Source organism: Mus caroli, chromosome 10, assembly GCF_900094665.2.
Source record: "Mus caroli chromosome 10, CAROLI_EIJ_v1.1, whole genome shotgun sequence".
Lineage (NCBI taxonomy): Eukaryota > Metazoa > Chordata > Mammalia > Rodentia > Muridae > Mus > Mus caroli.
Window position 1 is genome coordinate 9,088,416 of NC_034579.1, and position 13,209 is coordinate 9,101,624.

Genomic DNA, 13,209 nt, shown 5'->3' on the forward strand with positions numbered 1-13,209 from the left:
AAGTGTAAGCCGAATAAACCCTTTCCTCCCCAACTTGCTTCTTGGTCATGATGTTTGTGCAGGAATAGAAACCCTGACTAAGACACCTTCTGTTTATAACAAGTATTCCAAAGAGTGTTTCTCTGTTCCTTACATTTTTGGATTTTTTTAATACTTAATTTTTTCAAATAGTTCCAGAATAACCCCACTGAGGTCACACCCAAAGGTCCTGAATAAGATCGTAGTGAAAATCCTTGGTGCCTACATCAGAACGGCCTCAAATTTCAACGAATAAAGAGTGCTTTTTGCCCGGCCGGGCAGTGGTGGCGCACATCTTTAATCCCAGCACTTGGGAGGCAGAGGCAGGCCGATCTCTGAGTAAGAGGCCAGCATGGTCTACAAAGTTAGTTCCAGGACAGCCAGGGCTATACAGACAAACTCTGTCTCGAAAAAACAACAACAAGACAAACAAACAAACAAAAACGAGTGCTTTTGCTTCTTGAGTGACATCTCTCCACTCCTTCATCCCCAGGATCTGTCATCCTAAGGACAGACACTCTCCAAAGCGCAGAGAACAAGACCTGGAAGGCCAAGAAGCCTGCATTAAACAACACAAGTAGCAACTGTGGCAGGTGCCCTGAAGCAAACCAACAGGCATGAGGCAGAGGATTACAGAGCAGAGTCCACTCTGGAAGGGAGTCAGGACAGAGGTAGAGAGGGAGTGAGCTAAGGGCTAAGGACCAGCTTAACAGGCAGGAGAGGGAGACCACAGAGCCCACTAACCATGGAGCCAAAAGCCCACCCATGTAGCTGGATGGAGCAGTAGGCAGAGAGAACAGGCACATTGCAGACTGGAAACCATCACCTCACCACGTGATTCACGGGCACACACACTTCACCGAAGATGAGTCCTCACCCATATGTTCCCGTAGACCTGGTGTTCTTCTAGACTTTCCTCTGACACCTCAAAAATCCACTCTTTGGGAAACATTCTTTTCCTGATCTTCCCCGAGGCAGGAGAGTCCCAATCTGTGTCCCATGTGACTGCTGCCCCCAACCTAGTATAAACCTCAGAATTTGTCTCTTACCACACTGCACAGCCACACAGGGCTGCAGTTCCAAGCTTGTAAGCAGGGATCTCTCAGTGTTTATGTCTTCAAGAAGCCCATCACAAAATTCAGCACCAGCAGAGATTAAACAAATGGCAAGTCACTAAGAAAACAAACCAGGAAGAAATAGACAAGCTAAGTGGATACAGGGGTGGGTGTTTATTCAAGACACCCTTGTGGGAGACTTGGTGCCACCGTTAATCCCCTTTACCCACTGAAGATTTGGGGGTTGGGAGGAGCTAGCAAGGTTCTTACCCAAACATGACTCTCATAGAACAGACACTTCTGAGCAAACCTTCCATCTAGATTAGCTGAGCCTAATCCCTCCACACATTCATCAGATAGGCAGTAAGTGGCAGACCAGAAGGACAAGAAGTCGGGTCAACAGAGTGAATCGTGGTTCCAAGATGTCTTTTAATAAGTGACAACGTCAAATCCTTCCTTTAAAACTGACACATTTCCAAATAAAACTACAGGAACTTTGTTTGAAATACTGTCCGGCCATCCAAAAACCAAATCATTTAGAGTCTGTCATACCAATTTTTGTCTGACCTCCGTTTACTTCCTATGAACAAAAATATCCAAGTAACCACACCATTCCAGGCGAGCCGCCTTTACCTGCCTGTGACTCTCTGCTGGCTCCATCTGTGGCCACAGATGTCTCTTCCATTTCTCCCTGGCACAGCATGCCCTCCAAATGTGGTTTCAGTTCCCAAGCCAGCAGTACATGCTCTGTGGAGTCACGAAGATGCACGTCCCCCTCGGCTGAAGGGAGACCTGGCTTTGATGCAGTCAAATTGAAAAACAGGGCCAAAGTATATGGGAGTGAGGAGAGATGAGTCCCTCCCCAACTGCCCAGACCAGATTGGTTACATTCTTGCCTCTGAGCAGAGCCCAATCCTGGTGTGTACCTCAGAGCCTCTGCCAGGCATTGAGCCTGTCGCCTTAAAAACCCAGACTTGTGACAGCCCTTATCTGCCTAGGCCAGCAAAGCACAAATTTCTACAAACACCACAGGGCTAATGGTTCAGCAAACAGAAAGGCAAGCACACACACACACACACACACACACACACACACACCCGTACCTCGCCTCTCCTGCCACCTTAGGCTTCCCTGTACATTCAAGCCAAAGGCAAGACTGACTGAGCAAAGACATTAAGGAACTTCAGACCAGCAAATACTTTTCTCCCAGTTTCTAACTCTTGCAAGAGAGTTTCTTACAAATTTTGCAATCTAGTCTCTCTCGGTTTTGCAATTAAATGTTTAGCCCCTAGTAATCCATATGAATCCCTAAAGCTTTTAGGGATCTATCCGCGAAAGTACTAAATAAGACCTGCTCTCTGACTGAAAGGTAAAGGACTCCTGTCCCATCAGGATGACAAATATTCTTGAATAAAATGCCAAGTGCAGCCTGGCCAACCTCAGCACACAGTCCTGAGCATACTTTGCCCACAATTGCTGGCAAGCATGAAGTACTGGACCTGATGATTCTTTTAAGGAGCTCTTCCTTAACTTCCACAGCCTATCTCAGCCGCCTCATGATTCCCCCTCAGAACACTGCAGAATATGTATCAACTGGGCAGCTAAGCAACTATCTGTATATTGTGATATCAGGGTTTTTTGGTTTGATTGTTTTTTTTCCGACTACTGGGCACATTCAAGAGTCCAGACACCATGGTGGTGGAAGTCTGTTGCTCATGCCTGCTACAGATTGTGCAGTAGGGGACAGTCACAGAACAGTCAATTCCATGTCAAACAGTCACCTCTGCTATTAAAGGTTTTCTGAAACACAAGGCTGCTATTGCCAGGCTCTGAGCAAACCAGCATGCACTTGATATTATCATCTTTATCCTGGGTTAGGACCTGGCAGGAAGCCCATGAATTCAGACAGGAAGAAGAAAGTGGTATTCCCACTAACTTCTAACAGGAATCTGTATCCCCTTCCACTGGGATGTGAGGTCATAAAACACACTACTGTCTTTTCAGGGATCACCAACAGAAACCACACAGAGAGCTGAGAGGTAGGTAGTTCAGTAGGTAAGATGCTTACCATCAGAGCTAATAAAACCTCAGTTAGATTCCTGAAGCCCACATAATGGAAGGAGAAAACCAACTCCTGCAAGTCATCCTCTCACACACACACACACACACACATACACACACATACACATACACAGAGAGAGAGATACACACACATACACACACAGAGAGATACACACACAGATACACACACACACACACACACACACGTTTAAAAAACAACTCCACATTTTCACATTACCTTACAGCTAGATCAAGTACTTTGAAAAATACCATTTGGTTTAGGAAACCATCACGATAAGAGCCATTAGAGTGTGCTGTTCAAGGTGCTAGCCAGGCACAAATATCATTTAGCTCCACCTTTTTTAAGTATTTTGGTAAATATGTGTCAATATAATTGGCTTCTTTTACAGCATATGGATTTTATCTTGTGCATTTAAACTCATTTATCTGGCTACACCCAACTGCTAAAATGGTCCAAAGGGAAAGAAAGGGATTAGAGGAAAGACAAAGAAAAACCTAAATACCCTAACCAGCACCAAGAAAACACACACAGGATGCACCAAGAAACATTTGCATTTTGTTTCCAGTAGGCTTACCATATTTTCACTCACTCTGAAAAGGAAAAAGATTTTCCTAAGAACGATTCACTACTGAGCCTTGAAGACCATGGGTTTGGAGTGGGTTACCAGGCACACATACACATCATCTGTTCCCCTCGCTCCCCCAGGCATTCTCTGCCTCAGCTACGTGAATGGAGATCTGCCTTTCCTTATTAGCTGTAGCCACTCCGTGCGCATCTGTACAAGTCAACCAGGACCAGCAGAGGTGTCAGCAGCACCTGACCAGGGGCTGCTTTAGTGAGCTGATGGACAATGTCTAGAGACAAGAAAGAGTTTCAATATGAATACAGAGTCCTAGGTGGAGTTTGAGAACCATGGGACACCTTCCAGCGTGTGGACTCACACGGGAAAGGTTCCCAAAACACCCCAAAATCAAATTCTGCCATGTTTCCTTGGCGACCAATAAACCCTGGATGCATAATCTAGGCTGTTCTAAATGAATGCTCACTGCAACACTTCTGTAACACAGAGTTAACACAGGTTCTAGCCAGTTCTACTCAGCACCTCCCGTTCTGTTCAATAACTCTCCCCATCGCTCGGGCTAAAGGGGAAATAACAGGAAGGAAACAACCCCTGCATCCCTTCCCCCTCTTTTTCCTCTGCTACTGCTCTGGTGGAGTCAGCTTGACAGATGAAAGTCTGGAAGCTTTCTCATGAGGAAAGAGGTCCACAGAAATTCCCTCCTGGAGTTTGGTGTTTCCCCTAACCCATAAAATTAATCTTCCACTCCCGCGTTAGTCTAGTGTATGGATCCATGTGCTCTCTATTTAGTATTACCTTATTGTAAATGCCTTTATAGATTGTATTCTGAATTAGCTAAAGCCTCTCCCAGTGTTCCAAGATCCCAGATAGCAGCAAGGAGCTTAACCTATTCAGTAACTAATTAAGCACTACAATAAATCAGAGCCATTAACTCAGTTGGGTGCAGTAAGAGACTGGAATTCTCACTGAGATAAAAATTCTATTACAGACTACATTCCATACCAAGAGTGAGTTAATATACTATCCTGATAATGAGGATTCTCCAGACTAGATATAATTTAACAAGGCCTAGAGAATTTCGGGGTCAGTGACACTACATTATTCTTGATGCTTGTCATGAGTTAAAAACCCCCTCATGCTATTAACAATAAAGTGTGAAACTCTTGCCTGGCACAGGGCTGATCCGAAGCAGGGTGATAATCTCTACAGTAAACATTTATCTGGTTCCTTTTGAAGTCACTCCTCTTGCACCTGGAAAACTTCAATGTGCCTTATTCTATTACTCTATAGTATTAAAAAGTCTGAGGCTCAACCAGAAAATTACATTCAGATTCAACACCTCTCCTGTGTGTGTATCTGTTTGTCACTTAATCTGACTCTTTGTCCATCTGCTCGAGAGACTCGTTTTACGCAGACACAGGGGCCCAGAGGGTCTGCGGCATTCCTCACCCAGTATCCTTGTATCTCTGATACTTAAACTCCTAGGGTAGTGAAGTCAGTCTGCTACAGGTGTCTCACTCCTTCCTAATATTTATAATTCCACCTCAAGCCTTACACTACAGACAGAACCTAAAGTCCTCTGAAAAATGCAAACACCCCAGTATGCTCATCTGAGGATGTGTTAAACTGATGAAGGCTCCCATTTTCTAGTACAAAACCACCAGACCAATGTCTACAGCAGGTGAAATGTGAGGGAATTAAAGCAAGAGTTTTTGAGGTCCAGGTGACCAGAGACCCAGAAAGAATGGAGAGTCTGGGGTTTTAACTATCTAAATAGAACAATTTAATCTTAGGAAAATCATACGTTCCTCCTGAACAGACATACCTCAGTGACAAAGTGAAGAGACTGGTACATCTATCTGAGCATCTTATATCTCTACAATGTCACAGTGTTCTGTGATGATACGACATAGCAGAGGAGAGAGACTAGCGGTCCCTTCAATCAACTTAATCTCTACATGTTATGTGGGGCTGAGCCAACACATTCACCCACAGTTGTATCTGACCTAGGAGAGAAATTGTCAACATGGTGTGTACAACAGAAGATACTGGAAACAGACTATTTCAAAACTCTCAGGCCCTACAGTTATGTAGCATTACTAGGAAACTGAATACCACAAGTGAAATATCTACTGGGAAAACATTCTACCATCACTAGCAATACAAAAAGCAATAAGTAAGGACCATATGAGAAGAGAAACTTGCCTCAAAAAACTCACATGTATAATGTGACCAGGAGCATGATTTCTAAAGCCATGGAGTCTATCGGGCCTCACAGAAGGAATATAAAAATGTTAGGGCAATCGCAGTCATATACTGCTATTAGTAAAACACACTATACTCACAGAGCTGTATGTGACTGCCAAAAAAGTGAAATCATGTTGTATTTCTTATACTCCCAATATAGTTTCGCAATAAATTATTTCTAAAGTAAATCTCTAATTTTGTATTTCTCAATTCTAACATAAACACATAAAGAGTGTTTTTAAATGTGTGTAGTGTGTGATATGCACAATGCACACACATGAATGTGTTATGGGTACAAGTGCCCACATACAGTATGCAGAGGCCAGAGCAGGACATCAGTATTTCTCTCTATTACTCTCTTCACCGTTTTCTCTTGAGATAGACTTTCTAAATGTTTGGCTAAGCTAGCATGCCAGTGAGCTCTCAGGATCTGCCCATCTCCATTTCTCGTTGGTAGGAAAAGAGCATCCATGCCTAGCTTTTGAACCGGGGATTTGAACTCCGATGCTGATGTTTGCAAGGCAAGCACTTTTACCCAAGGGGCCATCTCTCCAAACCATAGTTTGGTTTTAGCCAAATAGGACTAAAACCCAAGCTAGCAGCAAGTCTGTCCCAGTCACAGCCTTCATAACTCCATTTCTATGGAGGATGGAAGTCCTCTTCTGGACTCTATGGTACTGCATTGGTGTGTTGGACATATAGGCAAGTATATGCATACACACACACACACACACACATAAAATAAGGTGGAAAACAATTTAGGAAGAACATCCAATGTCAATCTCAGGCCTTCACAGGCAAGAGTACATATTGCATGTGTGCACATGTACACACACGCTCACTCACACACATGCGTATACAAGAAAAACAAAATGAATGATAAATAAATGACTCTAAGTTTTGCTTTCTTCGGTTTACACTTTGGAATAACCTAAAATAGTCTCATCTCCACACGCCTGGACTTGAGTTGTATTTGATGACAGTAGCCAAGAAAGGAATGGTTCCCGTGACCCCAGAGGTCAAAGGATGGACCTTTTGCCTTTTCTTTCTTGTCTGTTTGTTTGGGGTTTTTGTTGTTGTTGTTGTTTATTTATAGTTGTTTTGTTTTTGTTTGTTTGTTTGTTTGTTTGTTTGGCACATGGCTTCACTCTGTACCCCAGACTGGCCTCACTCTTACTGGTAATCCTCCTGCCTCAGCATCCTAAGAGATGAGATTACACCACACTAGACAATACTATGAATAACATCACTGTTAACTGTTGTTTTCTACATGGTGACAGCCAATTGGAAATTTGATTGCAATATTTACAAAATGATTCCACAGAGAGAGAAATTCTAGTTACAATATGAAATGGTCTTTCCTCTATTTTCGAATGTGAAGCTTGACTTTAGTCATTGTTCTTCAATACGGCCAAATTACTGCTGTTATTTTAGTACCTCAGTACAGTCACTTTATGTGCATAAAATCCTAAATTGCTTTAAAGTTTTATCAAAATGTTAATACAATTGATCCCTGGAAATGTAAGCCAAGAAACTCAAATACTTACTAAATACGTCCTTACTATATACTTACTAAATAATCTGTAACTGTTCTGAAAATAACAATAATAATAATAGTAGTAATAGAAAAGCAACCAAAGCCAGTTCTATAACCCCAGTGCTTGGCTGTCTGTGACACCCCTAGCCCAGAAAACAGCATGTTTATGATTTTTGCAAGCAGTGGTTATTTCCTATCTTAGACATGAATGGTTTCTTAGACACTTTAAAGGGAAAAATTATTTCTTCAAGGCCAACTTTTGGGCCAGAAAGAACTTTGAAGCTGAACACTAGCATTCCACCACAAACCCTGTGATCCTGTGGCTGTCACAGGGTGGAAACTTCCCCAAGTTGCTTTCTCTGGCTATAACAAAATCGCAACAATAATTTAAGGGAAGGAAGATCTATCTGGGCCCCTTGTTTTAGGTTTCTGTTCTTAGCCTACTAGTTCGCATCCTTTGGGGCCTATGGATGGTGAGGTAGGGCACACAGGGAATACCAACGCTGCTCACGGTACCCAGGAAGCAAAAATCAGAGAGGAAGGAATCCCAGCATCACCTTCAAAGACAATTCCCCTATCTCCCTGACCTAACATAACAGCTTCCTTCCTCTGGGGTTCACCCCCAAAATCTCCATTATCTAACAGTGCCACAGGCTGACAATGGGCCTTTTGGCATATAGCCCTTTGAGGGCCTTGTGGAGCTGAACCATAACTATGGTAAAAATTAAACAAACACTGAAGCGTGTACAAGCATGTTTAATATGATGAGCCAAAAGCAATGAAAATGATCAGCTGCTTCCAGGCAGCTGCGCCCTCGGGCCTTTGCCAGAGCCAACCTACTAGACTCAGTCAGCATCTTCCCCAGCCCATTTCCATTAGTGTCAAAGGCACTTTTCTATACACAACAAAGTCCAATAAGTAAGGCACCAATGAAACAGAAGGTGTTGGAAAAATACTTGATAGACTCAAGAATGCCAGGTCAGGTAAATGGTCCCAGCACTCAATGATGCATGTGCTAATTCAATAGCAACCACCTGCAAGCCGCTTACACCACGTTGAAACTGGCAGGACTGGAGAGTACTGGCAGGCACTAATTTCCTTGATTAGTATTTCCCTCTTTAATCCTACTTAGCAGCAACTGTCCTGGCCAGAGAGTAAGCCCTCTCTTCCTCGCCCTCGTGTCTCCTCACCTGCAAGAGCATGAAATTTCATAAGAACGCTACAGTGTAGATGACTGAAACTCAGGTACCTTCTGACTTATATACAAAATAACTTATTATAATTAATAATACAATTGACATTAATACCCAGTTGCTGTCTCTTTAGAACACTCTGGCCTGAAATTTAAGTCCAACTCTTAAAGATGCCCCATTGTTGCCCATCAACAGCCTACAGAAAGTCAAAAATGATGTGAAGAACAGACAGAAGTGGTGGTGCACGGTTCAGGCAGTAAAGCACTAACCACACAGGCCTAACAGCCTAAGCCTGATCACCAAATCCTGTTTGAACAAGCCAGATTCAGGGCACACATCTGTGATCTCAGCACTCCAACAACTGAGATGGGACCATAAACCAGAGTCACCTGGACCAAAAGCAATATGCACATGCAGATACCCTAGCAAGGTCAACAACAGCATGTGTAAGGGAGAAAGATACCTCGTGCCATACCCTGAGAAGAGTGAAATTCACTTAAGTTGCAAAAACAAGATAGAGTAGTAAGAAAGATTTACTTCGATTGACTAGAGTTGAAGAAGTAGCTCCCTGCCCTGCCCTACTCTGCCCCATCTATGAGGTTCTGGTGGGAAAGAGATCTTTTGTGTTAGGAGCTTAAAGCAAAACCAGTTCACTTTGGCAAACACAGTTTGGAAAATTGATGGGCAGTGTCAATCTTGTAAGTAATCATTTTCTTTATTTTTCTGCCCAACAGGACAGGTTGAGACAAATTTGCATCGGAAGTTTAACAAGGCGACAGACAGAACATCATCCATAAATATACCAGGCAAGAGTTCAGTAAGGGCAAAGCCAGTCTGGTCTACATTGTGAGTCCTAGGACACAGCTACCTCAGGAAATTCACTCTGTGTGTGTGTGTGTGTGTGTGTGTGTGTGTGTGTGTGTATGTAAAATGCATACCTAACTTTTATATGTGATATGTGTGGGTGTGTTTTGATAGCCTTTTGACCTTAACTTAGTGACAAGATACTTATTTCTTTTCTCTGTATTTTTGTTGGGTTTTCTCTCATTTTCAAAATCATCTCTGGATGAATTTAGAATGTGAGTGGCGACAAACTCAAAATCTGAGTAATTTCTAGAAAGAAAAACAACTGTATCTTCCCCACAGAATTAATGACAAGTGTAAATGAGACAAAAGTCTGGGAAGGCTCATCTCCTACCTAGCTCTCTACATCCCTTGACTTTTTCAGGAAATTATTTTCTCCATTTAAAATGAATTTTCCTCACAGTCTAGGTATTTAGCAAGCAAGCAATCCGTTCCCATGTTTCTAGCTCTTATGCTGTAAATAACTGACTGAAGTTTTAAAAGTTAATATATCTCCAGACACTTCCCATAGGACATTGGCTAAGACTCCTAGACTCATATATTACATAAAGTAAAAGATTAACAGATTGTGTTTAATTTTCAAGGAAAGTAATGTAAATGAAAGCAGCACTAAGAAAGAACCCCACAGAGCAATGTGCTTACCCTTCCAATTGCCTAGACTTTCTCTCAACACAGGTACATAGCCCAACTCAGAGTTCACTGTGATTCAACTACATGAAGTCAGTAAGAGCCACCAAGTACCATGTATATCTAAAGAGGAACCAATAATCTTTCTTTTCTTCTCCTTCCTCTTCCTCTTCTTTCTCTTCCTCCTCCTCCTCTTTCTCTTTTTCCTCCTTTCTCTTCCTCCCCCTCTTTTTTCTTCCTCCCCCTCTTTCTCCTCTTCTTTCTCTTCTTCCTCTTGTTCATTTTTTTCCTTTTAATTAATACTGGGAGATAGAATCCAAAGCTCTGCTGGACAGAGCTGTATTTCACTGAGCTACAACCACAGTCCCACAGTGCAATGCGCTTTCCACTGCATGTATGTCTGTGTGTGTGTCAGTTTGTCTGCATGTAATTTGCAGACATGTATGTGCCTACACTTGCCCATGTCATACGTATGCAGAGCCCAAAGAAGGACATCAGAAGTCTTCTATATTCCTCCCTACTTTCCCTTTTGAAGGAGAGTGTCCCACTGAACCTTAAGGCTTGCCATTTTCGCGCCCACGCTCCACCTGTGGGGTCCACCTGTTGCCAGTCTCCAATGCTAGGGTTACAGGCACACAAGTTATCTTGCTTTAGTTCCTGATGCTATGATAACCATCACGTCCAGAAGTCACTTGGAGAGGAAAGGGTTTACTCCACCTCACAGTCCATCCCCCAGAGAAGGCTAAGCAGGAGCCTGAGCAGAAACCATAAAGGAATACTGCTTACAGGCTCTTTCTCTGGCTTGATCAATTGGCTTTACTGTACTGCCTAAACTCACCTACCAAGGGATGCCAATGTACACAGTGGGCTGGGCCCCAATACACCAATTAGCAATCAAGAAGATGTCCTGCCCCCAAGAACTAGAAAGATGGTACACTGGTTAAGAGCACTTGTTGCTCCTGCAGAAGACCCAGGGTTGGTTCCCATGGCAGATCATGACCATCAGTAACTTCAGTTACTAGTAATCCACTGACCTCTCCTGGACACTGCATGCATGTGGAGTCCTTACATACGCGCAGAGAAAACACTCATACACATAAAATAAAAATAAATCAATCTTTAAAGAAAGGGGGGAGTTCAAGAGAAATAGATAGGTAGATTAGGTAGATAGATAGATAGATAGATAGATAGATAGATAGATAGCAACTCACACAGACATGCACACAGACCAATGTGATGGATGCTATCCTCAATCAATATTCTTCCTTCCCAGGTATGTCAGTTAACAACTACGATTAGCCATCACAGAGATCTTGCTCAGCATTGACGTAGGTGTGGGTACCAAACCCAGGTACTCCAGCTTTTATGGGAAGCAGTGAGCCATCTCCCCAGGCCCTTCCCTTTTCCCCACCACCCCTCCCTCACCCCTGCACAGACTTAAAAAAAAAAAAAAAACTGAAGAAAGGACTACCTGGGGAAAATGTATCTTGAATCACCTTAGCTGCGTCTTCCATTAAGATCTGATTAGGCCAGCAATAGGACCAATCTGAAACCATCATGAGCTCACAGGGCCGCTGTGTTCTCACCTGTCAAGTGGCAATACAACAGCTGTTCCTAAGACCGTGGGCGATCCCCAGGGTTGTGCCATCCACAAGTGCTTTCTTTCCAGGCAGGTTCCTGCTGGTGCCGCACTGTCTGAACTCATGCACAGCAGGCTGGCCCCTGCTGGATGGCTTTCTCCGGTGGCAGGTAGGACTGACCTCCCACTGGCACAATGGCATAAACAAGGACATGAGAATGCCCATGGCACTGTCTCTCCTGCAAGGCTACCTTGTCCAAATGTCTACTGAGAGGCAAATAGTCTGACCTAATATTCTCTAAAACAAAGCACTGCCAAGCGGGTGAGCAGATTAACACCCATTGCCTAGTAAGAACAGAAATGTGAGGTTAGAGTTCGCCAGCCCCAGAAGGTGTCACAATCTCAATCAAGTCAAGCCCTCTCTTCTACCCACACCCAGCCCCAAAACACAAGTCACCCACTTGGCCACATTCTCACCATAGCTGCCCACACTGCTGTGGAGTCCACCACAGTGCCCTGACCGATTGCCCTGTCAGGCCTCAAGGAGTAGGCACAAGGAGAAGCCACAAGGCAAAAAAGAGGAAAGTTCTTGTTCTGTTTTTCCTCCGGAAACAAGATCACAGCAGATAGTGACAATCGAAGGCCCTTTCCCGCTACACTTCTACAAAGTACGAAGCTGCCTTTCTACAAAGCAGGCTTACTTTCTAAAGTTTCTGACAAGCAGATTAGCAACTTTAGATAACAAAGCAAAATGCAGGGAGGATGGCTCAAGGTTAGGGACTGTCCTAATATGTGGGAGACTCTGGGTTTAAGTCCCACCACTGACAGACTAAGGAATATTGATTTAAACAGAATTGATTTCACAAAGCAAGCATACTGTTTTACCAAGGGAGGCTGGGTAAGCCACTAACCCTCAGACCCCTTATCTGGTTTGGGGTTTTGTTTTGTTTTGTTCTGTTCTGTTTCAAGGGAAAGGGACAGAATCATAACACAAGCTTACTATCACCCATAGTCCCAGTTCCAAGAGTTTTGAAAAGGAATTAAGGGCTGGAGAGATGACTCAGCAGGTAAGAGCACTGACTGCTCTTCTGAAGGTCCTGAGTTCAATTCCCAGCAACCACATAGTGGCTCACAACCATCCGTAATGAAATCTGACGCCCTCTTCTGGTGTGTCTAAAGACAGCTAACAGTGTACTTATATAGAATAATAAATCTTTTGGGCCGAGGCTAGTGGGTCCAGAGCAAGCAGAGGTTGTGAGTTCAATTCCCAGCAACCACATGATGGCTCACAACCATCTGTACAGCTACAGAAGACAAGCAATTAAGAGTCTATACCAGGCCGGGCGTGGTGGCGCACGCCTTTAATCCCAGCACTCGGGAGGCAGAGGCAGGCGGATTTCTGAGTTCGAGGCCAGCCTGGTCTACA

At 43.6% G+C, this 13,209-nt stretch overlaps 1 protein-coding gene across 5 annotated transcripts in view; it reads right to left on the reverse strand.

The window, feature by feature from the left end:
• Positions 1-13,209, reverse strand: part of Utrn (utrophin) — a 493,578-nt gene that overhangs the window by 447,713 nt on the left and 32,656 nt on the right. Inside the window, exon 1 of one of the 5 annotated variants that reach the window (XM_029482314.1) lies at positions 1,707-1,998. The exons of the other annotated variants lie outside the window; for them this stretch is intronic. Coding sequence (XP_029338174.1) covers positions 1,707-1,776 — 70 coding nt within the window. The 5' untranslated portion in view covers positions 1,777-1,998. Of the gene's footprint in view, positions 1-1,706; positions 1,999-13,209 lie in introns of those variants that run through there. 5 annotated transcript variants of the gene reach the window in all.